At 46.3% G+C, this 27,749-nt stretch overlaps 1 protein-coding gene across 11 annotated transcripts in view; it reads right to left on the reverse strand.

The window, feature by feature from the left end:
* SLC45A1 (solute carrier family 45 member 1) overlaps nt 1-24,451 on the reverse strand; it is a 31,958-nt gene extending 7,507 nt beyond the window's left edge. Inside the window, exons 1-7 of one of the 11 annotated variants that reach the window (XR_008746644.1) lie at nt 24,387-24,451; nt 23,515-23,618; nt 9,907-10,085; nt 4,822-5,234; nt 3,118-3,210; nt 2,428-2,652; nt 624-1,363 (exon numbers count right to left, since the gene is read on the reverse strand). Coding sequence is in view for 10 of the 11 variants with exons in the window: in XM_027787585.2 (XP_027643386.2) it covers nt 624-1,363; nt 2,428-2,652; nt 3,118-3,210; nt 4,822-5,234; nt 9,907-10,085; nt 23,515-23,583 (1,719 nt within the window). In the remaining variant the exon portion in view is untranslated. The other 10 variants (XM_027787585.2, XM_027787588.2, XM_055800608.1 and 7 more) reach the window with 10 other exon arrangements.
* Between the last annotated feature and the right edge of the window lie 3,298 nt (nt 24,452-27,749).

Below are 27,749 nucleotides of genomic sequence, written 5' to 3' on the forward strand. Positions count from 1 at the left end.
AAAACCAAACCACCAACCAAACAAAACAAAAAACAACAGAGGACAGTTTACCTCATCCCGGATCATAAAAAAATGGGCCAGCATACAGAGGTCTCAGACATTCCAAGTTATCACCAACAGTGGGAGGTGAGGCCAGAGTCTTATCCCTGGGTAAGGGAAACCTCACCTCCCTGATGGAACCAGATGTAATGACTGCCATAAGGAGAAGCTCATGGGAGAGTCCTATCCCTGGCCCTATCTTGCGGATATTTCTGTGGAAAGGGAAGATACAGGCTCAATAAAAATGTGTCTTTTTCTGCTCTCATGTGGTAGCTCCCTGGGTGGTGAAGCAGGGCTAAAAATACCAACCTAACTTTCACACATGGCCTGGTGAGAGCGGAACACTCCCATTTCTGCCATGGGAACAATGGCAGTTGACAGACTGCCAGTCATAATTCACATCCTACCCACTACTTTACCGATAAAGTCATATCAGGTATGCTGTTCCCATACTGACTTTCATAAGCAAACTGTCACGAGCAGTCTTTAATGATGAATTTGTATGTCACACATTTAAAACTATATGAAGAGATCAAATGAATGCTCAGGTTTACAGGGTCATATCATTGATTTTCTGCCCTTACCTGTTGGCTGAAGGTTACATTTCTTCTTCTATTATTTTCTGGACAGTGTCCTGTTACGATATCTGGAATGGCCAAGGTCTGAGGTCTTTTCAGGATCCCCGATGACCGTGGCTTTATCGCATCCAGTGAGCCCACCCTTAGCGGCTCGCCGTCAGGCCCCGGTGTTATGCTGCTCTCCCCTTGCTCCAGAACTCCGTTTTCTCCTTGGTAACAGCCATCAGGTACCCGAGGAAAGCTGACACTGACAGGCTGCCTGGGCAAGCTAGCTGGAAGTGCTAAATAACTACTATGCCCGCCTGTAAAACAGTCTATAAGCACACTGTCAATATTTGAAGTCCCAAATGATGATGCAAACTCATTAATTCCCGTCAAGGAATTGTCTCTGCTGATAAAACTGCCATATTTGGGTGTGAGTGGGCTGAGGGGGGAAACGGGACTTGTAAAACTTTCATATAAGTGAGCTGAGTTATGAGAAGCAAAGTTTTCATTTACACCCTCCTCAAAGAAGAAAGGTGGAGAAGGAGGGAGAGGAAGACTTGGACTCTTCATCACCTTTTTCTTCCTGCTAAAGGACCTTAAGGGTCTTTCTGGAATGCTGATTAGAGTCAGCACAGTAGTAATAGTCAGTATAACTGAGGTGAAGACATAGATGACTCGAAGTTGCCCTCCCACAGCTTTTCCAAAACTGGTTTTATCCCAGTGTATTCCTCCAACAACATAACCAAAGCCACCTCCAAGACCTGGTGGAAAAACAGAGCCGAGATTATCTTCCCTAGCCAATACGGAAGTCAGTAACAGCGCACACCATTTGTCTAATGATTATTCATAAGTAGAATCTGACACGTTACTTCTGTTTTACTACTCAACCCCTTTTCAATCCAAATGCAGTAATAAACAGTTATCCGCGCCACAAGGACAGTCTGGAGGTACAAACATGGGACAGAAAGAGGGAGAAGGTCAGTGCTGTAAAAGTGATGATACAAATAATCAAAAATGGTAGTTCTTTCTTTGCTAAGAACAAACCACTTTACCTTCAGCTATTTCAGTCCGTAAAACAGAAGTGTCCACCAGCCTCGTGGCAAGGCTCTGCAATCAGTCAGCTAAGACTGTTTTCCTGAAAGTAAGTGAAAATCCATTTTCCTCACTCAGTTAGACGAACGCAGATCTAACTGCGTCCAAGACAGACTGAATCACTTCAGAAGCGTAGCAAGCTCATTACTCGGCAACATGTTGGCAGTATATAAAACTGCCACTGCATTACTACCAATGAACACGGAAGTTCTGAGGGCACCGGATACTGTCTCACTCCATTCACATGGTGAAAGCCTTATGACACTATTCTTTCTTTCTTTCTTTCTTACAAGTACATTCAAGAGTGTGAAAAAATCTCATGACGAAGCAAACTAGACTATGGCAGCACAGTGACTGAAGACGACAACAATGAGGGATCATAGTGCCCAGTATGCGCTCTCCCCTGCAACAGAGCGACTGAAAAAGGCATTTCCCAGACTTGCAGAAAGCCGAACCTCCTCCCTGGAGGGATTATTTTGTTTCTGTAGGTATTATAAATAACATGAGGGACCTTCAGGTGATTAACCCAGGAATGTCTTGTTTGACTTTTGGTAGTTACAAAAGCCTTCTGCAGTAAGCAGAGTTTGTTTTCAAAGTTAATTAGCCCTACCTCTCCAGGTATTCGGTTATTATGCTCATACAAGAAAAGACCAGTGATTTACACTCTGCTTTCTCACAGTAGGTCTTGTTTACTTAAGGTTCACATCACCCAGGAAGCATCAAGCAAGCATACCTGCTAATAAAGCGTGGATGTTGAGGCCCCTGTCTTGATCCACTGGGCTGCACACATCCATCATGTAGGCATGACTGGGATTGTCTGCCGAATCTGCGCTGAAGTCCATGAGCACAACACCACAGACCGTAAGGATGATCCCCCATTTGTGGTTATTTGCAGTGTCAGACAGGGCACTCCCTATATCTTTGCCATTCAGCATAAGCGAGAGCCCAAGCAACGCTCCTGGGAACAAAACCAAATCAAAATCAACCAACTGCTTGTAAGCACAAAAACCTCCATGCTCCAAGCATTATACTACCTGCACAGCCTTGCAGCCAGCACTACTGTCCTTGTTGAGATCACCACAGTCTGGGGAATGAGCATGGCTTATAGGATATACATAATCCTTTTCCACTGTTCAAGCTTAACAAATGTCTGGAGCTGCTTTTGGCCAAAGACAATCATTCTTCACCCTCAAAACATCATCTCTTCAGACTCTGACAAAAGAAGCTTTTATGTGTGGATCTCCAGCTGCCAAGGCATCACCTCACCATCACTCACCACCTTCTTCAGACCCACAAAACCCAACATTTCGGGGGCATTTTGTTCAGGGACATCCTCCCTAGTGCCAGAGGGGATGTTGCAGAAGAGAGATGAACCATGTTTGTACTTTACAAGTGTTATGCCCGTTGTTTCTAAAAGACGCACCTACTGCTAAGACCAGAATGAAAGGTCTTCTCCTCCCAAATCTTGATGTGCATCTGTCACTCCAGGCCCCCAGCAAAGGCTGTAGCAAGAACCCTAGAAAAAACAAATCCTCAGTAAGCAGCATTTTTCTACAAGCCTGTTTCACAGGGGAGTTAAAACAGGTAGCTTAAAAGGCAGTTAAAGGCAGGAAACCATGGCACAATACTGTCCCCAGTTGGTACTAGTCACCCAGGTGCACACAGGCACACACAATGTACTGCCTGGCATTTCCCACATCGGGGACTGAATAACGTAATGTGCCGCTGCTCGTTGTCATGGCTGTTGACTCTGCATCATCAATACAGCAGAGACTGACATCAGGTGAAGAGTACAACAGTTATATGTTCTAAAGTGTTACTTACAAGCTATTTCATTTACCTCATCTTAGATGGGAGATCTCCTGCAGAATTAGCTTGGAAGACAGCACGAAGCAAACATACAAGTTAGAAAGGTGCATGTGTTACTCTGGGACAGCCTGTGAGTAGGGGTCTGTCTACTCTTGTCCTGGTTTCAGCTGGGATAAAGTTAATTTTCTTCTTAATAGTTAGTACAGTGCTGTGTTTTGGCTATGATGTGAAAACAATGTTGATAGGACACTGATGTTTTTAGTTGTTGCTGGATGATGTTTATAGTAAACAGGGAATTTTTGGTTCCTTGGACCCTGCCAGTGGAAGGGTTGGAGGGGCACAGGAAATTGGGAGGGGACACGGCCAGGACAGGTGACCCGAGCTAGCCCAAGAGGTATTCCATGCCATATAACATCATGCTGAGTATATAAACAGGGGGAAGAAGGAAGGGGGTGACATTTGGCATTATGGCGTTTGTCTTCACGAGTAACCATTATGTGTGATGGAGCCCTGCTGCCCTGGGGATGGCCTGCTAATCAAAACTAGCGAATAAATTCCCTGCTTTGCTTTGCTTGCATGCATGGCTTTTGCTTTACCTATTAAATTGTTCTTATCTCAACCCTTGAGCTTTACATTCCTTTCCGATTCTCCTCCCCATCCCTCTGGGTGAGGGGGAGTGAACAAGCAGCTGCGTGGTGCTTGGTTGCCGGCCAGGGTTAAACCACGCTTCTTCTGAAGCACATTCAACAAGTACAAGAACAGGCAGAACAAAGTTTCCAAGTGGTAATAGCCCATGCTATGGTTCTTCCCATAGTAATGGATATGCTCCCAGCCCAGCCTCTGTGTTAAGGCAGGTAATCCAATGCCTGTAATGGCAGCGTCAATGGTCCTTCTTCACTGGAACACCTTGTTTGTTTCAGAGAGTTAAACAGGGGAAGCCAACCCTACTCTGCTTTTTTCACACAGCCTTGGGAACTGTCTCTGTATGCTTTTTCTCACAGGGACCTAAATGGAGACACTGATACTCTTTTGCTAGTGTTTAAATATAGGAACATAGTAACCAAAGCTTACCCTCCTGCAAGATATAAGATGTCGAGAAGCCATTGAAACGAGGCCTTTTGATCACACGGGCCCATTTCAGTTAAGACACAGCAAGAATTACTCTCCATTCAGTTGTCTAAAATTATGGCTAGTGCTTCTTAACCTCAACAGCACACAGAATGTACTTGTTAACAGCTGAGGTAGAGAAAACAAAACCATATGACCCCCATGTAGTGCAAAAAAACAAAAGAGAAGAAATAGCATAAAGAAAAGTTACCTAATATAGGGCTGATGAACCACACCATTCCATACAGTTGGTCTGGAAGCCCCATCTGAAGCAGAACAGGGGTAACATAGGCTGTTTCCATGGCATAGCTGAACTCCAGCCCAAAGAGAATGCACCCATTAAAGAGGAGTTCTAGGAAAGACCTCTGCGGTTGGAGATCCCCAAAGTCAATCAAATCAATAGGACATGGAGTGTTCGGTGGCGGTGGCGGTGAAGGGCGAATGTGTTTTCTCCTTTTTGGATGTCTCTTGAAGTTATTGGCCCGATGACTTATGTGCCCTGTGACCGATCCAGAATAGCCTGGAACTTGTGACCTCCAGATTTCCTGAGAAGCCCCGCTTGGCAAGAGCGCAGCATCACTGACGGGGGGTGTTGCAGATTGTGGAATCATCACGGGTAGATGTCTGTAAGAAAAACAGTTCAGAATAAAATGGTTGAGTAAGAAAAACTTTGCTTAATTTCATTTACTGAAGTTCAAGCCTTTTCTCAACACTCCACATACTGAGCGCAGCCTCATATTAGTCACAACCTTTTCTCTCAATCTCTTGACATAAGGCATATATGTTTTATAGGTATGTCTCCATCTTTGCACAATTGAGACAGCAGAGATCCTATCTTGGTTACCTAGGCATTGCCTACCATCACTGGGGATATTATGACTGAAATATTTAAAACAATTAGCAGTTAGACATGTCATACTTCCCAGGAGTTCACATAACAGCAATACGTTTACATTTATCTGCAGTTCACTTAGACTGAGGTCATCTTAATTTAGTTCAAGTTTATAATAAAGCAAAGCTGTGGCTTGGCTGCAGATCCAGACCCCTAATGCAACGCAAAATCACCTTTCGGTATTGATCCTACCATTCCCGCTGCCTGTGCTGAAGCCAAGGCTCAATGCAAAACTTTTTTCATAATGACTGAGTTTGGTTTTCTTCCTATTTACATTCCTGAATTCAGCAGACACTACTGCAAGGACAGGGCCTGATCCTCTGCTTCTTTCTGGTTCTATGTCTGTTAAGACTTTACCAAAGCACTCAACAAATGTATTTTTGAAGTTCAGACTACACAAGCTGAACACCCAGATGAGGTCAGCTGACAACAAATATGCTTGGAACCAGAAGCTGGTATCATTTTTCAGTGCAGGAATCAAAGTTTCAAACTAATACCCGAGAAGAAGATACATGCCCCGCCACAAGCCACCCTCAGCACCGCTATTCCTCTCTCAGAGATGGATGGCATTCAAGTGCTGAACAGCCTCCTTGAGTCTCATCAGAATCACTCCTGTAGCCAAAGCTTGCATACTGTGGCAAGTGAAACAGCCAAATGGGTTCCCAAATAGCATCTCAGGATAGATGCCAATAGATCTGCTGAATTAACAAAGCACATGTGATTTCTTGCCTCTTGTTGCCAGAAATGGAAACGGCTTGTAAGTGAAGTCTGACCCTTTCTTTATGCTTTCTTGCCCATGGGACCAAAGGCTGCTGCCGCATGAGAATGGCTCCATACCACCCCACACCTCTTCAGGAAAACCCTCACAGCTGCATACTAGTAAGCAAAACAAATATCTTACTTTTTTGTTTACAGTTCCCCTAGGGAAAAGAATCCCAGCTGTTCTGCTACTTTGGCTGCACAGAACTCCCACAAATCTGCTTTTTGCTACTTCCTCTGGCACATTTCACATGCCAGTCTTTCTTCCTGTAGCCCTTAGCCTACACAGCACCATTCTTCACTGCATATCCCCAACTATTATTGAAAGCAGAACTCTGTAAACCCACATTTACCATCACGCTGATGCAATGGCTGTTAAGCATGGCAGGATGATGGTCTACACAGAACAATCCCCAGCTCCATGCAAGCGTCCAAAGAGAGTTATTGCGCAATGCAAAATTAAATACCAAGCACATCACAGAAGACTGCAGTTGGGGTAACTTGACTGTGTTTGGTGCCTGAGGGGGAGGAGGAAGGGTGGGAGAGATAAGACATCTACTAAAGCGTTGATAACGTTGTACCACAGATTTCCTCAAGACTGCTCCTCTTCAGACCAAGATGCATACCACATGAGAGAGAAGAACAAGCAATTCATAATTGTAACTCCATGCCTTGACAACCCCCATCTCACAAGGCACTGACTGCAAGCTGCATTTTGGTGGGTAAGCTCATTAGATACAAAGGCCCCTCAAGAGACCAACAAAAGGAGAAGCATACGGAGACTCTGTGAAGATGCCCACATTGCTGTTCCCCTTCATGCTGTTTTCACAAATTACTGAAAACTTCTTATGATTCATGTATTCCACAGACAGAGTATGTACTTTGTAGCAGTACCTTTATTAACCTTTGGGTCAAAGTAATTTCCTCACGATGAGAATTTGTTAAAAATTAGGAAAAAGATAGCAGAAAAACAGACATAACGAAAACCCAATGAGTTTCATGACAGCTGCTTTAATGACCCTTTCACAGAAACATCACAATGCAGTTGTGCTAGCACTCCACCACTGATACACCTTGCCATTTGCACCCAGGGTGTCGATCTCCCTACACTTGATCTATCAGTTCCATTTCATACCAGATCCTCCTTTATCTTCCTGCTCCATACTGTGCGTTGCAAAGAGGTTGTATCACAACTCGTAAGTGGCAATGTTGTAGTGACAGAAGGAAAGAACCCCTCCACGTGACTCGAAAATACACATGGTGGTGATCTGCAATTACTTGGAACGAAAGGCTGTCATTGACAGCGTGCCACTGGTCCCACAGAAAGTCAGCATAGAACTGCGAGCTCAGCCCCTCTTCCTCATCTCCTTTTCCCCAGCGGACACCTTCACAGGGCTCAAGCCTGTCCTCAGGTGAATCTACCTGGTGATCACAACAGCTGCAAAGCAAGAAAACTCTCCTTCAACCGTGTCATGGCTGTCAGCTTTCACTGTCAACAGCTATTTGCCATTTCTGGCACTCGACGTTGGCCACACCAGCAACGGCGCATCTCAATCCGCAGGGCCTCGCGAGGCCGGCCCTGCCACCCGCCACCCGCCCGGCCCGACCCGCACCTCCACGCCGAGAATGAGTTCCTCCTGCTTCCGCAGGGTCTGCTCCCGGTTCTCCTGCAGTGGGTCCCGCGGGCTCCAAACGCCCCACGGCCACCAGCGCTGCGGGGACCGGCCCTGGCGCCGGCGCTGGCTCGGCGCGAAGGCCGCCGCCCCGCAAACGCTCCTGTCAATGGCGAACGCGCCGCTCCCCCGCCCCGCGACCCCCAGGCCCGGCCCCGCCGCCCGCCCCGCGGCCTCACCTCCGGCGGCGCCCGGCCCGGCCCCGCACTGCGCCGCCGCGCCGTGACGCCGGCCCGGCCCCGCTGACGTCGCTCCGCAGCCGGCCCCCGCACCGCAGCCGGCGGAAGCGGCCGCCCCCCGCACCGCCCCGGAGGGCGGTCACGGCCGCGGCCGCCCATTGACCGCCCCTGCCCCGCAGCCCCGTCTTTCGGGCGCCCAGCAGCCGCCGGGGCCAAGCCCTGTCCCCCAGGCGCACCGGCGGCCCCCAGGCCCCGTCCCCTCAGGCCTCCCGCGGCCCCCCCCGGGCCCCGTCCCCTCAGGCCCCCCCCCGGGCCCCGTCCCCTCAGGCCTCCCGCGGCCCGCCCTGTACCCGGCCCCTCAGGCCTCCCGCGGCCCGGCCCCGGCCCCCAGGCCCTCCCGCGGCCCCCGGGCCCCGGCCCCTCAGGCCTCCCGCACCCCCGGAGCACGGCGGGGCAGCTGACCGTGACAGTAACGCTGTCACCTGGAGCAGTGAGATTTTTTGATAGGCCCGCAGAGTAGATGCCGTAGATGATGCTACACTCCGGTAATGAACAGTAGCGCTCAGTCTTCCCCTGCTTTGGGTAAGGCAGTGTGGCAGCTTTGTTTTACAATGCCACGTTTTTTTGCTCGTGTTCAAAATTTCCTCATGGTTTGCAAAGAAAGATGCCACTATGTAGTGCTGTCAGCTGGGTGTATTAAAAAAAAAAACCACTTCAAACTCGGGGCATTAAGGATGCTTGCCTTTATCTCCAGAGGTTACCATAACACTGCATGGATCCTTATCATACATTAGTATTTAGCTCTTATAGAATTTATTGTAGCAGGACAATGGCTTCCCTGCACATACATCACTAGTCACAGTAGGAATGAATGGCACCATTTGCAGAAAACTAGCCCTCCTTTATGTGGTAGGTGGTGCAACCGCAAAGGCTGAAAAAGATGCCAGAGCACTGTTGGAGGCAGGTGAGGTTCAGCTAGTGCACAAGTACATAGAAAACCCAGCAAGAAATTGTGAGAAACGGAGTAATGTTGCAGCACACACAAGGACAGGCACAAGAGACCACTGAATGTTCCCATCGCCATGGATTCCCTGTCACATGATCTGCACTGTTCAATATTTTTATGTTAATTTGGCCGTTATATTGGCCAAGTATAATTTATCAGTGTTTCTGTGACCCAATGGCAGTGTAAAGGACTGTTTACAACACTACAGGTTATTCACTCACAGCACTGACATTCACAGGGCAGAAGGGTGTTTGTACTGTCTAAATGAAAAGTGAGACGGTTCCTCACCTATCCTCACAAATCATCATTCTCAAAACCTCATCCCAGCCAGCACATCAACAACCACAGCAAAATTTTTCCCTTTACTGCTTTCTAGGACAGGGCCCTGTGTAAGCACGTTGTTCCCAAACATGTTCCTTAAGATACATGCCTAATTCTGCCAGACCAGGTAAAAGCGAGCAAGAAACTTGTCAAGCACCAGCGCTGCTGCTCTCAGCTATTTGATCCAGTTCACCTTTTCACCTCCTTCCTCACCCGTGTCAAAATGCTCATGCAGATGAACCAAACACAGATGGGAGAGTCAGTCTGATGTCACAGACATCTCTGAGTAACGGACTCATCCCGAAATACTACTCTTTGCCCCAAACACCACACATTCTTTCGCTGCCATGCCAGACACTGCTGCAGGCTTCAGTCAAAGATGCTGCAGGTTCCTCATTTGACAGACATTCTATCCCCAGTCCTTCTGGCAGATTTGAGGCAGTTCTGGTACTGAGATGTCCCTCACCTGTCTGTGCCGAGTCTTCCTTTCAGCTGCCCAGGTATGGGACTTCTGGAGCCTCCATCAACCCAGCCTTGCCACACACCACTTTGCAGTGCTGGTGGCTGTTGCCACAACAGGATGCTGTGTCTTCTCCTGCCAGAGGGCCTCATCCACAATAGAGCAGTCACTGTTCCATTTGCTGCCTATTGAGAGAACAAACTGGTTTTAGAAGCCACACTCTTAACGAATTGATTAAAACCATCGGTGTGGCTCTGCAAGAAAGCAGTCATGTTCTCATTCAAAACCATGGGCTGATGACATCCCTTTCATTTACAAGCCTCCAATGCCACCACCACTGGCAAGATCCTTCCTGCTTCTGAGCACCAAAGGCAAAAAAATGAAGATTTGCAACCCTAAGGATGAAAGGCAGGAATAGGGGATGGTCCAGGCAGGTGCTACAGCTGCTAAGATAAGACAAGCAGGCAGGTCTGCTGCCTGCTAAAGGGATCAGGCAGGTGGGGCAAGAGACAGCTGTTGCTGGGAGAAGCCAAGCCACTACCATCAGCAGTAGTTGTAGTAGGACCAGCTGTTGCTGACCCAGCTTCTAGCCCTCAGGGACAGTTAAATGGGCTGAGATTATGGCTGTCAGACCACCCACAACTGCTTGCAACCTTCTTTGCTCAAGCCCCAGCATCAGCCATCTCTTCAGTGACCACAACTGAGAACACGGTGCCAGCCTCTGTCCCACCCCCCTCCACGCACTGGAGAGCTCCATGGACACTGAGCACACGAACCCAGTATTTAATAGCCCCGTTCCTTGTGATTGAGGACAACTTTCTGTTCCACCTGGGCATGGAGGCAGGGTTATGTTATTAATGCTGGCAGGCAGTCATAGCCATCATATCCAATGATTTTTCCCTGTGGACATTTGAGACATTAAACTCTTACTTATTCCATGTTCAATTAAATAAAGTTGTCTGCTCAGAACTTAGAAGAATTAACTCTCACACCATTTAGCACAGTTTGTTCACTTGTGATGGGGGGACAGGCACTCTACTTCTTCCCAGGGTAACAACAATGGAGAGAACGAAAGCAATTCCTGCCATGCATTCATCTATCAGCATCCTTTGGGGTTTAGACAAAACAGAAAACACAAATCTCCTCTCCTCTGTGAGCTTACACATAAATTGCTGTTGAAATGTAAAGATATTCATTTACTTTGTACTAATTTAACCCAACAGCATTCAAAAGAGCGAGTTTTGGTGATGAATACCTACTGCTACGAATCTGCGCTGTTCCCTCCTACCTTCTCTGGGTGCAAGATCTTTTGCATTCATTAAACTCCTTGGTTAAGTCTTTCCATGAAGCAGCTTCTGACAGAATATTCATCTCTGCTCCTTTACAGCTTCATGTTAGGCTCACTGTTTCATTTGCGAGCAGACCTCATTATTTGCCTCACTCAGATCAGGACCATTCCTTTGTTTCCTGGAAACCTCTCTTACTATCTTCATAATCCTTTTCCCCGAGGTAAACATTAGCTCCAGTCAAGTGAAATTCTGTGCAAGCCACCAAGAGAGAGTATGTTGTTCTCTCGTTTGAAGAATTGGGTTTTAGTTGTGTGATGTTGGGTGTTCCTTTTACTTGTTTTGTCTTAAAATGCATTTTAAAACATCTTTCAGTTAGGCTCAATGGCTCTGCAATGTCATTCAGTGATCCGCCTGGAACCGTCAGCTTCTTTTCCAAGCCGATTTCTTCTGGGGGAGACACAAAGTCTGTACCAAACAGAATACACGCTGTGGAAGTTGTTCTGTGTTCGGGGGCTGCACTTCAGAACACTGAGGGCCATGTGAATCCTGGAGCAAAGATCAATCTGTGCTGGGTGACCCAAAGAGGGAAAGGCCAGATGGGTCACCAGCTTTTTATGTCTGCAGAGGGTCCTGTGCACACCCTGTGCAAGCTGTCCTCTACTTCCTACAGAAGAGCAGACAGCCTGCTGCTATACAAGCCAAGAAGTAAAGAAAAAACTATGACAGTAGAGATCACACATGATCCCTCTTCCTTCAGAAGGGCCATGAACGTGCACATTCTGCACTGCTGTGTTTCTGTGGGAGACCATGGGCACAGCCACAGAGAGCTCCTCAACAAAATGAACAGGCTTGTGATCACGGCATGGCTTGGCCGCCCTTGACACAAAGGCATTGCCTTGCCAATACTGTAAGAAAACCTCAGAAACTGTATTGTCTGAAAACACAAGGTGGGGGGAAGGCCCTCAAAGTTAACTTTTTTTTATTTTCTAACTTAGCATAATTCACTTCTTTTAAAGGGCTGGGGAGAAGCTGCTTAGTTTGGAGGACTCCAGTTTGTCCCCTCCTGAGCTCCACAACAAAGGAGGTGGAGTAACAGGGCAGTAGATGAGGAGAACCCAGAGCAGCGTAGGTTACAGAAGGACAATTGTCAAGCCTATCTCAAGTCAGTTTGCACAATTTCATCACAAACTAGAGAACTTTCCATAGCATGGGAAAGACTAAAGCTTTCCTGTACCCAGTATGAAACATTGTGTATTTGTTGCTCCACAGGAGGAATAAGAGGTCTAGCTCAATCTGTCATTTTTGACCACCCCAACCTGGCAATAACACAGAAAGAACTAAATATCCTTCTTTTCCTACTCCACATTGAAGTGACAAGTTAATTATTGTCCATGTGCTGAAGTCTTTCAAAAGGAAAAACAAAAAAGCCTTTGTCTTGTTTGGGAGAATGAGATTCAAGGTTGCAGGGGCCAGGGCGGGGGGTGGTGATGGGGTTGGGGCACCACTCCTTATTTGTTAATTATTAAGTGGAAAGTGTAAAGAATGCACTCAGAATTTATGAAAAAGTTGAGATCTCTTACCCATTTGTGGCCAGTGTTGCCAGCTGAAGGAGTATTTGACTGAGTCAGCTCGGCTGTGCTAGCCTTTGGTATCATAGCTGGTTTGGCACATGCGTTGCCAGTGATCTTACACAGCACGTAATGCTTTTCAGCACTTGGTGCTTTTGTAGTGTTTGGGAAAGAGAGAGATGTATACAGACACAGCAACTGTCTAAGGTTCTTTCAATTTGTGTGGGCTTTAGTGCCATGGATTCAAGCCATTTGTCTGATATAAATTAAATTGTCCAATAAATTTTGTGTGAGTTTTCAGAACGGATTAGGGAAGAAACAACCACTCAGCTTATATGGCTTTGTACAACAGCTTTTTTGTTTGGTTACTGCCTCTGAAACCATCGCATCCCAGTCTGTTGCATCTTCCTATTCTACTTAGGCAGGCTTTGTCTTTCAGCAAAAGCACACTTTCAGAAAGCTACAGTCAGGAACTCTTACAGCAGAGAAGTGAGATACAAAGGTCTCAGCTCACATCCAGAGAACAAGGTGTCACCATCTGCACTGCCTCCTCTGGTATACAGGCATGACTCTAGGTATTGCCACATGCACAAAACCAGCCCACTGATTTTTCATAGTACCTTCGTAGGGGGAAAAAAAAATGCCTCATGCCTGTCATTGTTTAAGAGGCAGTTGGACTCTAGTGTGCTTGAACTTCTGGGAAGCCTTGAAATAGTCATGCAGTTGGACTGGATGATAGTTGTAGGTCCCTTCAAGCTGAACGAATCTATTCTACTCCCTGAGACTTTCTTGTTGAGAACTAGAAAGCAGCATGATTACTTAAAAAGATATGAGTAAAGCCCTGTACACTTGCTACTAGGCAACAGGCTCATCTCTTTTAAACACGGTCTTTTTCCAAGCAAATTCAAAGCTCCAAATATTCCTGTAATCCCTCAGAAAGCTTGATGCGACTCTTCCTTTTATGTAGTATATTCCCCATTCTGTCCAGTGCAGTTAACAAAAAGTCACATTATTGATTAACTTTCTTAGGGCAATGTTGCAGTTTTCTTGATACTATCATTCTTTGGCACTAGAATAGTTTAAACAGGTTCTAGCTCGACCCTAGACTATTTGCAAACCAGGTACCAAGGTGTTTCTTCCATGGCAAGTTCTTGACAATCTTATGCCAATGACAAAACTCGCAGGAATTAGAATCAGAGAATATCTGAAGTTGGAAGGGACCCATAAGGATCGTCCAGTCCAGCTCCCTACTCCTAGTGTAAGGACTACCTTACACTAAATCATATGAGTAAGAGCATCCTACAGGTGCTCCTTGAACTCTGACAGGCTTGGTGCTATGACCACTTTCCTGGGGAGCCTGTTCTGGTGACCGACCACCCTCGCAGTGAAGAACCTTTTCCTAATGTCCAATCTGAACTTCCCCTGAGTCAGCTTCCATTTCCTCATTTCCTATCACTGGTTACTGCTGGAGTTACCTAGATGAATACAGGCATTTATCATAGGGGCTGAAGCGTTGTGTCTATGGCACCTGTCCTTGCTTCTTCTGCAGTCCCCTTTCCCAGATAATTTCTAGAGCCAATGCCATTTTGCCTTCTTCCCTTGCATTCTTCCTGTGCCTGTATTCCAGGCACACACGAGCTTTTACTCCATTGACAAATCAAAAAAACCCTCTGCTTTTCGGATTTATGATATCAGTTGAAGAAGCAATTTGTATTTCTGTAAATGCCCAGTCATGCCAATAAGGTCTGTGGCCTATGGTATTGAACACAGAACAAATACAGAGTAAGACAGAAAAAAAAGAAGCAAGTTCAAACAAGGTGAGGTGCATTTCAATTATATATTCTTAATGCTTATATGGTAAGAGGAGCTTACCACGTAAATTACACCGCCCTAGCATCCCTTACATGCCAACTGAGTAGGCGTAAGGAAGTTGGTGGGAGGCTAATACAATGTAAGAACATAAAGAAGTCTCATATATGCCAGTTTGCACACCATCTCCATATCTGGCCCTTAGCATACTGTCGTATGACTTTAATAGCCCAGATAAATCAGTTCCTGAACCTGAATTCACCAAACTCCTACGCTGGCTATATTAATGGATGCAATTAAACATTTAAAAGGGCACTTGAATCTTTACTTATAAGAAGGAAAAACACAGCCAACCCCCCACCCCCCCAAAAAAAACCCACACACCCAAAACACCACCAGAAACAGCCCCCAGTATTTTGCTGCCGAATGAACAGCAGTGGTACCAGCACTCATCCATTTGCATTAAAATGGCATTGTCAGTTCATTGAGAAAATAAATTCAACACGGTGAACTACTGTACAAGAGAAGAACATGAATTGTGAAAGAAACAAGTATGCATGTTCTGACAACTGCTGTCTGCAGTTCCTAAGTCTGCACTTGTGTGGATATATATACCAAGGTTAGTGTCTGCTCCCATCCCTTCCAGGAACAGAGCAAATCTACCATGTTCTTTCCAGGTGAGGCCACGCTCCTGAAACAATCCATTAAGCAGTGTCTTCAAAGTGCCCCCGACAAGTGTGCTGGACAACTACAATGCACAACATTGCACGTAGAGCTCTAATAATAGGAAGAGACAGAAATGCTGCCGCTATTGACGAATACACAAAGCAGGACATAGTCTCGGACCATAGCTCAAATAGTTTTGTAAAATAGATGAAACCTTTTCTCTAAACAAGCAAAGTCTTTAGTAACAAACCAATTGGGTTTTAGAAACACTAGAATGCTGTCACAGTACAGGTGCCAGTAATCTATCAGCCTAGTCTACAGCTGCTGTATCACTTGAAAACCAGAATGCTGTGGCCCCTTCTCAGACCTTAGAGGATAATTATTCAGAAAAATGTCGCTAATGCCACACTTCACTGAAACCATTCAAGTGTTGTGCAGTGACAGCCCAATAGGGTTTTTTCCACCGGTTTGCACTTGATTTGACTCGTGTTTCGGCTCAGACGCGCTATTCCCACAATAGCAGCAGCCATCCATTCAGTCGTTTGCTTTCCTGAGCTTTGTGCAGTGACCCCTCAACGAGCATTACTCTGCTTCTGCAGCACAAACTGGTACTGCCGTCGGAACTGGGTAAGGACGTTACCCAGCCCCTGCCCCCACAGCCGAGCCCCCCCAGCGGCGGGTCCCTCCGACGGGGAGAACCCAGCGCGGTGAGGGAACCGTCACTAGAGGGCACTTACAGAACCCAGGAGGCTGAGGATGCTCTCAGTACCAGAAGGCTGCGGTCCTGCGAGCAGCTTGAAGAGGCCACACAACCACTTTTGCATTTGCTTCCTAACCAGCTCCTGCGACCAACACTTTAAGATACAGAACCAGGGAAATAATTATATTTCAGAAGCTCTTTATCATCTTCTGGTTTTCCAGCAACTGAATGAAAGCAAGATGAGGAAAAACTCTCTGAGACAACCTGTGTGCCAGGCTACATTAACCGTGCGCTCCCGGACAAATGCTGAACACACGTGTGAAGCACAGGTATGTAAGGTATTTCCCACACAGCATACTGGTGCTGAGTGGTGCTGTTGGGCGCAGCTTTGCAGAAAGAGGTGCAGGAACACACAAAGCAGCGTGGCAAACTCACTGAAGTACAGCATTTCACAGTGGTGCCTCAGGCAGACCATGCATTTCATGTGAGACAAGAGACAAGGATGTGATTATGCCCCAAAGAACCTGCAGGGTTTTTTCTGGACGTGACAAACCACAGAAAGGTGACAGGCAGTACATCAGGAAAGCAGGAGCGAGAATCCTGGATGCAGGAACTTGTGGTCACCCAGAGCAGGCATAGGCTACATGTATTTTGGAACTAAAGTCAATTTTCACTTAAAGATAGAGCACAAACAGAATCTACTGTCATCCCTGCTATGTTACCTGAACAGCTCATTTCCTTGCTTCTCGTATTAATTGTGAGCTGCAGCTTCCAGCCAGTAGGTCCTGTCATTAGTAAGATCAAAGTTTTCTTGGCTACCAGGTGTCTTATTTCTGTGATTCAGTACACTTCTGATCTTCTGTTGAAGGAAAGCAGAACTCACATGATCAGCGAGTTCTGGAAAACCTCAAATCACTGCTCTTGTGAAGGCCAAGTGCAGGGCAGCACAAGGAAGGGTCAGGCCACTGCTGTACCAAGGGCTGATGTTTAGAGGTGGCCAGCTGAGGCACTGGGCTGCAGGCAGGCACAGCAGGCAGTGTCCGAGGTCCGTCAGGCAGCATCACCCTTGACAGAGAGGTGGGGAAGGGTACCACAGCGATGCTGCGCCGAGCTGCATTCTCTAGCAGCTGCACTGGCAGGGGCTTGGGCTGGCTCTGCCCAGACAGAGACAGGGTACTCAGAGCTCAGGAAAGAGAGGCAGGATGGCACCGAGTGGTACGTGGTGGGCACTGCAGGAAGACTGGAGTTGCCTCTTCCTAAGCATTCATTAAAACTTTGGTTTATAAATTGGCTCTGTACCTTGTCTAAATTGACTTTGGAAGCCTATGGGAAGTATTGTCCCACTTCCCTGTGTTTACCACAGGGGAAATGAGAAACCACCAGGTCCCTGGGGCTAATTACTTTCTTCAAAACCCAGCATTGCTCTATGTTTCTGACTCAGTGCAGCATTCAATTTTCTGCTGAGATTGTATCTATATCGCATTACAGGATGAGTTGCAATAGCACTTGATGTTAATTGCAGTGCACAGACTGCTCCCTTCTCTCCTTTATACCAGTTATCAAGAAAAACCAGAAAGTCTACTTCTGCTGTTTTTAATTTAGCCTCTTCCATCCATACAGAGTGCCTGTCAGACAGGAGAGGCAGGGGCTGTCATCCCCTTTCTGCCTCAAAGTGTCTAGCAACAAGGCAGAGACTATAGGGGTGTCTATGTGCCACCCCAAACAATCAGTTACCCTATGGAGACAGACAGAGGCTGGGGTGCGGTATGGCCACCTGGTGTAAACAGATAAAGACAGGCACTTTAATATTCCTGGGTGGCCCCAGAGCCACTCGGACAGCCGTCCTTGCCTCTCACATCCACTGAGGCAGAGAAAAGGGCAGAGATGAAGTAACAGAAGCAGGACACCCCTGTGTGACTCTCAGAGCCTGGCAGTCTCTTTCAGGGGCTCTGCCTGCCTGAAACTCCAAAGCAACCCTCAAAGCACCCGAGTACGGCCATGAGCTGGCTTCTGCAGCGCACAGAAACAAGCAGGGGCTGTGCATCCCGACAAGTGCATGTGGCTCAGCAAATTCTACGGGGTCTAAATTTGAGAACATTTGTTGGGTGATGAGTATAATTGCCCTTTCCATGAAGCATGGTCAAAGGGATAAGTGTTTTTAGCACCTTGTCCTTATTTTGTTTCCCTCCTAAATGTCTATCTCTGACAGCAGTATTCCAGCACCTCACCATTGGAAACAACCATTTATATGACACAAGTCATTTGCTAGTTTATCATCTCCTACTCCCTGTCTGTCACTAGCAGCCAGGATTTCCACCACTTTCAAGTGTTAAACAGCATTGGTAACTACCACTTGCCCTGCATCACACGTACACCGGGAACGGTACGAGCTTGTATGGTGCTCCACACTCAGTGCAGTGTATGAATAACATTTGAAGAAAATTGATTAATCAGTGTACTGGAAAGCAATGCCTGCAGGACCAGCACGGAGGTCTTTGGAGATCTTTTATGCAGATCTTTTAAACACAGCCTCCTACTAAAACAACAGGAGGGCAGCCATACTAGATCAGATAGCAGTCCTGTTTCCAACAGGGACTATTAGTGGACGCTTGGTTGCTGCTATTCTGAAGCCTGCTTTTCCCTTCTACTGATAAATAATAGAGTATTTCCTTTGGTATTCAAGTTGTTGAGTGTTTCCAGGTACATCAAAGTGCTGTAAGTTATCTCCTTTCTTCCAATTTCTTACCCTTTTGTTAAAGGCCCTTTCCCTGTTTGGCAGATCATTCTCAAGACATTTTCTACTCTCCTCCATCAGCAGTAAAGAAACTCCTCTGGCCAGAGTCCAGCCTGCAACGTGATGTTTTCAGCCTGGAGTTGCTCTGGGGTTAGCCTGCATTTTCTTGGGGGGGGGGGGGGGGGGGCGGGAAGGAAAGAAAAAGAAAAAAAAAAGGAGAGAGGAACAGAACATTCTGTCAAGTAAACATTTGATAACGCTCTTGAGCAAGAGAAATGGAACAGGTAACAAACAGTAATGCAGATTAACTATCTGCTAGGGCAAATACACAGTACGTAAAGGTTCCCTGTACACTGTTTGGATGGCATTTCTGTGTTGAGCCTGATACACTGGTGTACTAATTGATCTCTTCAACAAAAGCCATGACCTTTGGATACAAAATTGGAGGTCAGCCCTCAAAGTAATCTAACTAATCTCCTGCCTGGTAGAATAAAAACAGGCTTGCTGTTGGTTTGACTTCTCTAATTTTTATTTTTTTTTCTCCCCTCCCCTCTCCCACAAAGAAGTGATTTCTGCATGTGCACAGTTACTCCGTTTCTTAGTAATATTACCAGCTCTTTGGTGTAGGACTGGCAGAGGTTGCTGAGAATCCAGGGGTTTGATTCTACATGAAAGTTTAATGCAACTCCTAGGTCAGCTTTATGTCTGAAGATCGAACACATAAGAATCAGTAAATGAGGCACTGGTTTCTCCCTCCTGAGGCTGAGCCACACGGAGGCATTGCCCAGCAAGGGCTCTGATCACAGACCTGGAACACCTTAACCAGCAGCGAGGTTGTATCTGTACTAGAGCTGATACAGATGAAAATGCTTCTGGAGCCTGAGTCTAGCCCGGGGGTCCAAAACTGAAAGCTAGCATTGAAAAATGGCAGAAATTATTTATGAGCGGGAAAATATTTTGCAATCATCTAATTAAATAATTCTATCTGTTGAAGTCCTGAATAAGACACAGAGCAACATCTTCTAAAGCAGCTGGTCCAACCAAGGGCTGAAATTTAAAGCTAAGCAAATTCAAATTACAAGTAAAATACATGGTTTTCGGAGTTAGAAGAGATCAATCATTGCAGTAAGCTACTGAGGGAAGCAGTAGACATGTGCTTCTGTGGAACACATGCATTAAACAGAGATCGCTGAAGGAAAAGAGAACAGGGATGGAAGATGTTTTTGCTATATGAGAGCTCAGTTCCCGAGACTGATGGTCCTTTGCAGCTGTAAGGAAGAGAGTTTTGCACCTATCTAACCAATCTCTTCTCAAAGACAGTAGGGACAGCGCTGGAGCACATCCACTTCACTTTAAGCCAGTTTACTATCTTTTGCAAAGTAAAACAATAACTCCTCTTGAGGTCTTATGGTCAGGCAGAAGAACATGATAACCTGAAAACAATTTCTTCAAACAGACTATATTCTCCTGGCTGTCCTTTTCACATTGTCCAAGATGCTGGACAACCTTCCCATGGCCCACCAAGTGACAAATGCTTCCAACCAACCCCCCTGCCTTTTTTTTTTTTTTTAAATAAAAATCCAAGTGCACTAGAAGAGTTGCTCATGTGACTGGGCTACATGGAGATGGTAAAACAGGAGAACTTTTTTATTAAAAATAAAGTGGACATCCTAAGAGACTGGAATATGGGCTCATTTAAATTTCAAGTATCAAATAAATGTGATACAGAGATCAGATTTCACAGCTGAAGAACAGCCACAGAGGACAGAGGTGAAAATTAGTATTTGAAATTTATACAACATAAAGTAGATTTTTGTCACTATCTTTTGTTCCTGGACAAGTTGGATAGGAGAAAAACAGGTTTGATACAAGTGTCTTCCTGCAGATTAATTTCCTGCCTACCTTTGCACAGCTCCTCAAGCCACCCACTTGCCTAAGGAGAAATGTTGCCACCAAATCTAGTCCATGAACCTCAGACAGGCCCTACCCTTTATTTTCCATGGATGATAACAACAATAAAGCCTGGATACACAGCTCACAGATACAGGAACATGTAGTCATCTTCCGATACTGGTCCTGGGAACTGTGTGCATACCATACATTCTCCCAAACAGAAGAGATGACCAGGGCTAGTCTCTCCCTCAGCTTTAAGGCATACTGGGCCACACTGATCTGGGCATCCCCTCAGAATTACCTTCTCTTGAGAACTTCAGTAGGGCAGAAACATGTAGGCTCTTTTAAGACCTTCCACACCGTCAATAAAAGGGAAGGAAACAACCTCCTTTAACTTGCAGAGTCAATGTTTGCAACCCTTTGCAAGCCCCCTTTAATTTAAAATCAAACCTTTCTACCAAGCCAAGAGACTCCCTCTCTCTCCTCTGTTCTAACGCAGCCCGAGATCAGGCGGCCAGAGCAAAACACAAAGCCCCTGCCATGGGGGCAAAGCAGACCTACCCAGCAGCATTTCTCCCTTATGCCCTAATCCAGCCCCCTCACTGCAGGAGTTTGTCCTAGTGAGCACGTTGCATCATTTTTCACCCTCCACTCGAGGGTTTCCCCCATGTTTTCTGTCACAACAGCATTTCTAATGCCCTGTCCTCTACCTGTTTGATAACAGCATTGCTGTGGACAGGTGTGTTTTTTACCATTACCGACCTTGCAGCTAAAACAACGATCTGTGTAGTAGTAGTTCTGTACAGGAAGAGGGAGCTAGAATTCTGACATGCTTTTACTACATATATCATACCCAGAAACAACGAGTTGGACAGCTGGTGTAGACAAACATCACATTCTCCACGACGTTCTCAGAAAATACATGCATCTTAGATTGCCTCTACTTGTCATCCCAAATGGATCTTCAGCCAGATCATCATCATCTTTATTATTCTTCAAAATGGGATTTGCTTCCCTTTGCAATTCTGTATAAGCCCACCAACACCTGGACACAGCCTAGCTTTGCACACTCCTTGTGGATACTGAGAGGTGAAATGCACACAACTGGGAAAAAAGTTTTTTTCATGTGTTTTAGCTCAGCCACAGCTACAACCCCTGAAAGGAGACTTCCAGGAAAGAAGGAGTTGGGAAGGAAAGTTCTATTAAACAGACCTGCATCCGGCTCATCCCCAGAAACCCCAGCTGTCACCTTCTTCTATGTCCATTGACAGAAGTCGTGAACCCCGTGCCAGCTAAAGTGTACGTCAGAATAGCTGCTCATCTCTTTGTTTTGCACAGTGTGCACCTATGTAGCAACATACACATTACATAATAGTAAGTCATACACTAAAAGGAGTCGGATTGCTAAATCCATCCACTGTGTGGATGAGATTTTTACTTCCGTCACCTGATAATTTAATTGCTCAATTAGCTCTGCCTGAATGCCTTGGCTGTGGTAGAGGAATGTTCCCTTGCAGGTCATAGTAAATCAGAAGACAGGAGGTAAGCAAGTGATGCAAAGGTAAATGATTCCTCCACAGCAAACCAAGTGCATCACCCAATTGTATTTTCTCTCATCTGCTCCTTGCACTAGAGTTTTGGGGAGAGAACAGGCACCTGACAAATGAAAGACCATAAAACTCTAGTCAAAAGCCAGTGTCATAGGAGGCCTCCCCTACGCGGCTTAATCTCCAAACTTTCTTTGCTGATTCAAACCTAGCTCTGACATTTCTGTGTTTTTGATATTCCATAATATGCCTAATTTAGGTAACAGAGTAATCTCCTTGTTGATGAGGACTTTGAAACATCTGCTGCATCACTGAACATTACAGTATTGCTTTCCTTTAGCCAAGAGGCAAGTGGAGAAGATGTCACCAAAGTGGCACCTGTTGATCCCCCTGGAGCAGTGGGTCTGGTGGTGGGTGGGCTTGTGGATGTGATCCTCGCGCACCGACAGACTGCAGCACAGAGGGGTTCGGCTGCCGTGAGCAGGGCCTGTAGGTAGGAACAACTTGACGGACTTTGTAACTAAGTATTTTAGATGTAATGAGAAAGCAATTACTTCTGCTGCAGACACAACTCTTGAGCGTACTGCAGGCACCCAGATCACAAGAAACTGATTGCATCATAGCATTCAAAGAAATCAAAGAACAGGCAGTTACCAGAGAAATCTGTGCTTGTAATAGATGGGGTGCTGGGTCAGAAGGGCCTGGCTCTGAAGATGTGCGTGTGACACACAATTCCATTCTGAATGGTCTTGCCTGGCACTCTACAGCGGAGTGCCTGCTTCTGCCCCCCCGCAATCCCACCACCACCAATCCAACCCACGACCAGAAAATCTGACGCCCTCAACCCTTCCACTCGCACTTGCCCTCTTTCCCTTGCAGCCTGAAATCGGCTTCAAGCATTTTCTGGGCAGTGGCTTTCCCAGACTTCTGTTTCTGGATCACATTGATCCCAGGCTGCGCTGCAAGAAAAAGTACCAAATGGACAGATAACTCAAGAGTTTGGACAAAATAATCGGCATCCACTGTGCTGCCTTCAGGGCCTGATTTTAAACATTAGTAAATATACTTTCTCTGTGTGCTTTTTAAGGCATTATTCCTTCCAAGGTAAATCATTACTGTGTGCCCTGATGTGAAATACGACCCTAATCTGCACATCACTTATCCGTGTTTGTCTGGCTCTAATTTAGTCCCTTTCCTGTCTCTCTCCCACCTGTGTGTCTATAACACCAGTTTTACAACAATCCTCACTGGAGACAGGAAACACATTTTCATTCATGAAACCAGCAGGAGCAAAGATAAGGAAAACATGTCAGAATAAATGAAAATTCTTCAGGCGACAGAACCTTAAAGAAAATCAAGGGGCCTAGAGGTGAGGGGGGGGTTCATTACTGCAGCAAACTACACATACCTTAATGGTGCCCTTTCGTGTGGTGGGTGGCACTGGAACATAGAATGAAGCTACAGCAGTTGACTTCATAGCACTCTGCTGCCCACGTCAAAACCTGAGTGCTCCTGTACGATTAATGAAATCAAGTTGGTTTTTTTATTTTATTTATCCTAAGTTAGACGGGGGGGAAATATTTCTATTAAAAATAATTTCAAATTGCTTAGGGAGGTAGGAGAGTCTCTATCACTGGAGACTTTTAAGATCATCTGCCAGGATGCTTGAGAGCAGATTAGGGTTATTAGATCCTGCCTTGGGCCAAGGAGATGAAATAGAGGAACTCTGTGACCTTGCAAGGTCTTTTCTAGCTTTTCCTGGAACCATTCAGTGAAAGTGGCCTGGAAAAGCAGCAAACTAAACACTGGTAAAAGACATGCTTCTGGTCTGTATTCAGCTGTGGAAGCAAAAAAAGCCAAAAGAGGCTTGGAAAGTCTACATCTAGCAAAGTGACAAAAGAGAAAAGAGTTTACAATTTAAGTCAAAGAGAGCGCACAAGGGAAAAACACACTCTGCCGCATGATCCCTATTTAAGGTCTTCTCATGAACACCATCATTAAATCCCTACCCACATTATCATTTTAAACAGTTCCTTCAAACCTCCATTTGTGAACCTCCCCCTGGTAGTGCTCCTTGCCACCATCATGAGAGCTCACCTTAAGTTATTCTGCAATGTGCCTTTCCTAAATCCCTCCCTGAAGCCACCTATCAAACAGGTAGAGGTGAAACAGAACTTACTTGGCAATTACTGACCCCATTTTGCTTTTATTTAGGATGCAGTGTCTCCTGAATTCTTGATCGTTAGAAATCATCAGCCTGTTGATTCTGCAAGTACTCACCGTGCTAGAAAATCCTGTTTCTGCCTCATGCCATGCAAAGTCTGACTGGATGTTACTTTGACCTGAAAAACAAGAAACAAAGTAGGTTTGTAGCCAAACCTTGGGCTGCCAACTATACCTGTGGTAGGAAAAAGGTGCATCTCTAGCAACCAGAAATTACATTTAAAATACATCTTTTCTTGGTTGGCTCCTATAAATCGGTGTAGTTCAAAAGAGGCGAATTTAATTAGAAAACTCTTGTCCCAAATGTGGTATTGACAATCTTGGAAATTCAGGATTAATTCAAGCCAGAAAGGAGCTAAAAATAGCAGCAACTATACATTACCAGCTTAGTAAACAGGTAACGGAAGTAAAAGGCAGTGAGGATGCGGGGGGGGGGGGGGGGGGGGGAACCCAAAACCAAAACCAACAAATAAAACCCCACAACCACCTTCCAGCAATCAGAAGTGTTTAAATACATTGGGATAAAGTATCACCATCTACAAATACATCTGTAATAATCAGATTGTCCGTTGCTATATTCACAGGGTAAAAATCTGTCAACAGTAATACAGAAAAGGTTGATATTTCTTAGTGACTTCCGCTCCGCACTGCAAGATGATACGTATCATAGCTTAAAACCAACAGCTCAGACCGATATTTAAATAGTACCGCAGGTGAGCTATTAGTGATTCAGCACCCGAGAGCCCTACGAGAGGTCTGAAGATATGATTGCTGACACAAGTTTCTGCAAGTCATTGAAAAATAAGTAAGCTCCATAGGTCAGAGGGAAAGCCAGTCTCTGGGAGTACAAACAGGACAATCTAGGAGCTCAACACCAGTCCGAAAGTGGGAGAAGGAACTCCCTTTTTGTGGAAGGAGGGAGGGCATTCCACAAGCAAGCAGCTGCCACCTAGGTACTCTCTGCAGACCACCCATCACACCCTAGCCAAACTGCTTCCCAGGAAGCCACAGGCACCAACTTTTTCACCAAAAGCCTTAATAAGCGATGCTCGGGGTCCTGTGTTTGGTCAGAGATGCTCCAGAGCCACTGACTGATGAGAGCAGCAACGGCAAAGGGGGCAGAATTTTGTTCACGGATGGACACTGAACTGGGAGGATGCTGGGCTGTAGACCAAGGTTCAGCACCAGTGCAGTAGGGTGCAGGGACCAAATAATCTCTTGAGTATTTAGTGACAATGGCCAGGAAATAACTAAAATACCTCTAAGTCTGCACCATGGAAAACTTTACTGAAAAACAGGAATACTTTTAAGAATCATGAAGAACTTGGGAAATCTTGCAAGGAGAGATGATGAAGAGACAAAAACCTGTGACTTCCGGCCTCCAACTAGAACTTCTCTGCTAGCAAATAACAGTGACATCAATAGTGACAGAACACCAAGTAAAAGCAATTTTAATTTCTAACGTTTGGATTAAGGAAACACAATTGTAGCTTAATGTATTCAGGATGCAATCAGAAAATCACAGTGAAGATGGTAAATTTGCCTTTTTATTCCACCTAACTTACAGAAAATTCTGCAGAACATTTCAGTGTAAAGATAGAACATTCTGGAAGAACTCGATGATTGTTACTTTACATATGAAAAGCGTTTCTATTCCATTCTTTGAGATTTTATCATGCAAATCATGCAGAAGTGGGTGACTGAACATTCCAAAAGGCTTAGCACAACTTTTACTGTGTTTGCTTAGGCAAATATTCTGATACCTGTCACCAGTTCAAATTTAATCTTGTCCAAGGGTTAGAAAACAGGTCAGGGTACGTTATGTTTGCCATTTTGTTGCAAAACTTTGGTGCATTTTTATACCAAGGACACATGAAACAATTTCTGGGCCAGCTGACTTCACTGGTACCCCAGCTTCCTCTGGACTGCTGCAGGATTCCCACATATTTGGCTTCTGTGAAGAGCATGGGAACAATGTGGTCCTTGAGTTGTTTACAGAACTTAGGAATGATTTCTCTGACTGAGCCCCAGCGAAGTGCCGAGTTTTAATTTCACCACTAAGTGCCAACCTGAACCGGAGCCTGGCAGAAAGCCCCAGAGTTCTGGCACTTGAGAACTGGTAGCACCGTGGGTTTCCTTTCGCGTTGCAAGCTCATCAGACCTGAAGCACATTTCCATGTTTATAAAGCAGCTGAGCTGACCCAACACAAACGAATAGGTGGAAAGCCACAGGAAACTGAAGCAGCACCAGCTGCCTGCAGCTGAATACCACTGCTCAGAGAGGCAGCGCAAGCCGCTGATGACATGCGGGTTCACCCCTGGCACGCGGTGCTGTCGCTGCGGGCTGCAGCCCCCGCCAGCTGACCCGCTGCTGGCTCAGGGTGACTCAGGGCTGGGCGCTGCCGCCCCTGCGCTCCCGGTTCCGCTCCCGGTTCCGCAGCTCTGACTCAGGCCGGCAGCCCCCGCTCCCGGGCAGGACCCCAGGGCCTCCCCCGGGAGCCCCGGTACGTGCCGCTCCACAGGCCCTCTCTGGCACGCCCGGCAGCCCCATGCCCGCAGCCTCTCGGGGAATCTCCCGTTTCAGCAATAACAGAGCAGAGTTCGTTAACAAAGTTAGCGCAAATATCTTCTCCTTCGGATCCGAAGGAGCGGAGCGCATCTGCTGACTAACAGCGGGACGGCGGGGAGGGAAGGCAGCTGGCATCTCTCTGAGGGAGGAGACACGTTCCCGAGTGATGCTGTGGGCAGTGCAGGAAAAGCTGTCATCTCCAGCAGCAGCGCATTGCCTGGCAGGGATCCAACACCCACTGCTTCCACAACGCTCCTTTCCCTCCTGGCAAAAATGCATGTTAAATGTGATGAGCCTGCAACACTAAAGGGGAGTTAAACTACAGCTGGAGCTCTCTGGCTAAAAGCGTTAAATACAAATGGAAAAACCGATGCAGTATTTGTGAAGCCCTGAAAAGAAAAACTCGGGGTACGTAAGTGTGCTTGTAGTGAAGTAACCTTCCGTGAAAAACAAATGTGAAGGGGCCTGATGCTCCCCTCCCCGCGACCCCCAGGCACTGCCCAGCCAGCAGATGCGGCTCTGGCCAGCCACTGCCGGCACCCACGCGCCCTCGCTGCTCCCTGCACCTCAGCCCTCTGCCAGCCGGGGAGGAGAGCCCGGGCACAGCCTCCCAGACAAAGGCAGGCACATGGGCAGGGTGGCACACAGCACTTCCAGCACTTTTTGATTGAATTTCCTGAGGAAACTTTTACATGGAGAAGATTTCTGGATCCCTTCAAGCTTTCTGGGGTCAAAGGCACACAGATTCCCAGAATCAGAATCTCCCAATGCTATCAACCACTGCAAAAAAGGTTCAGTTTTTTTCAATTCTCTTCCTTGCACTTGACCAGCCAAGACCACTCCATCTTATC

This window comes from Falco peregrinus, chromosome 3 (assembly GCF_023634155.1).
Source record: "Falco peregrinus isolate bFalPer1 chromosome 3, bFalPer1.pri, whole genome shotgun sequence".
Taxonomy (NCBI): Eukaryota; Metazoa; Chordata; class Aves; order Falconiformes; family Falconidae; genus Falco; species Falco peregrinus.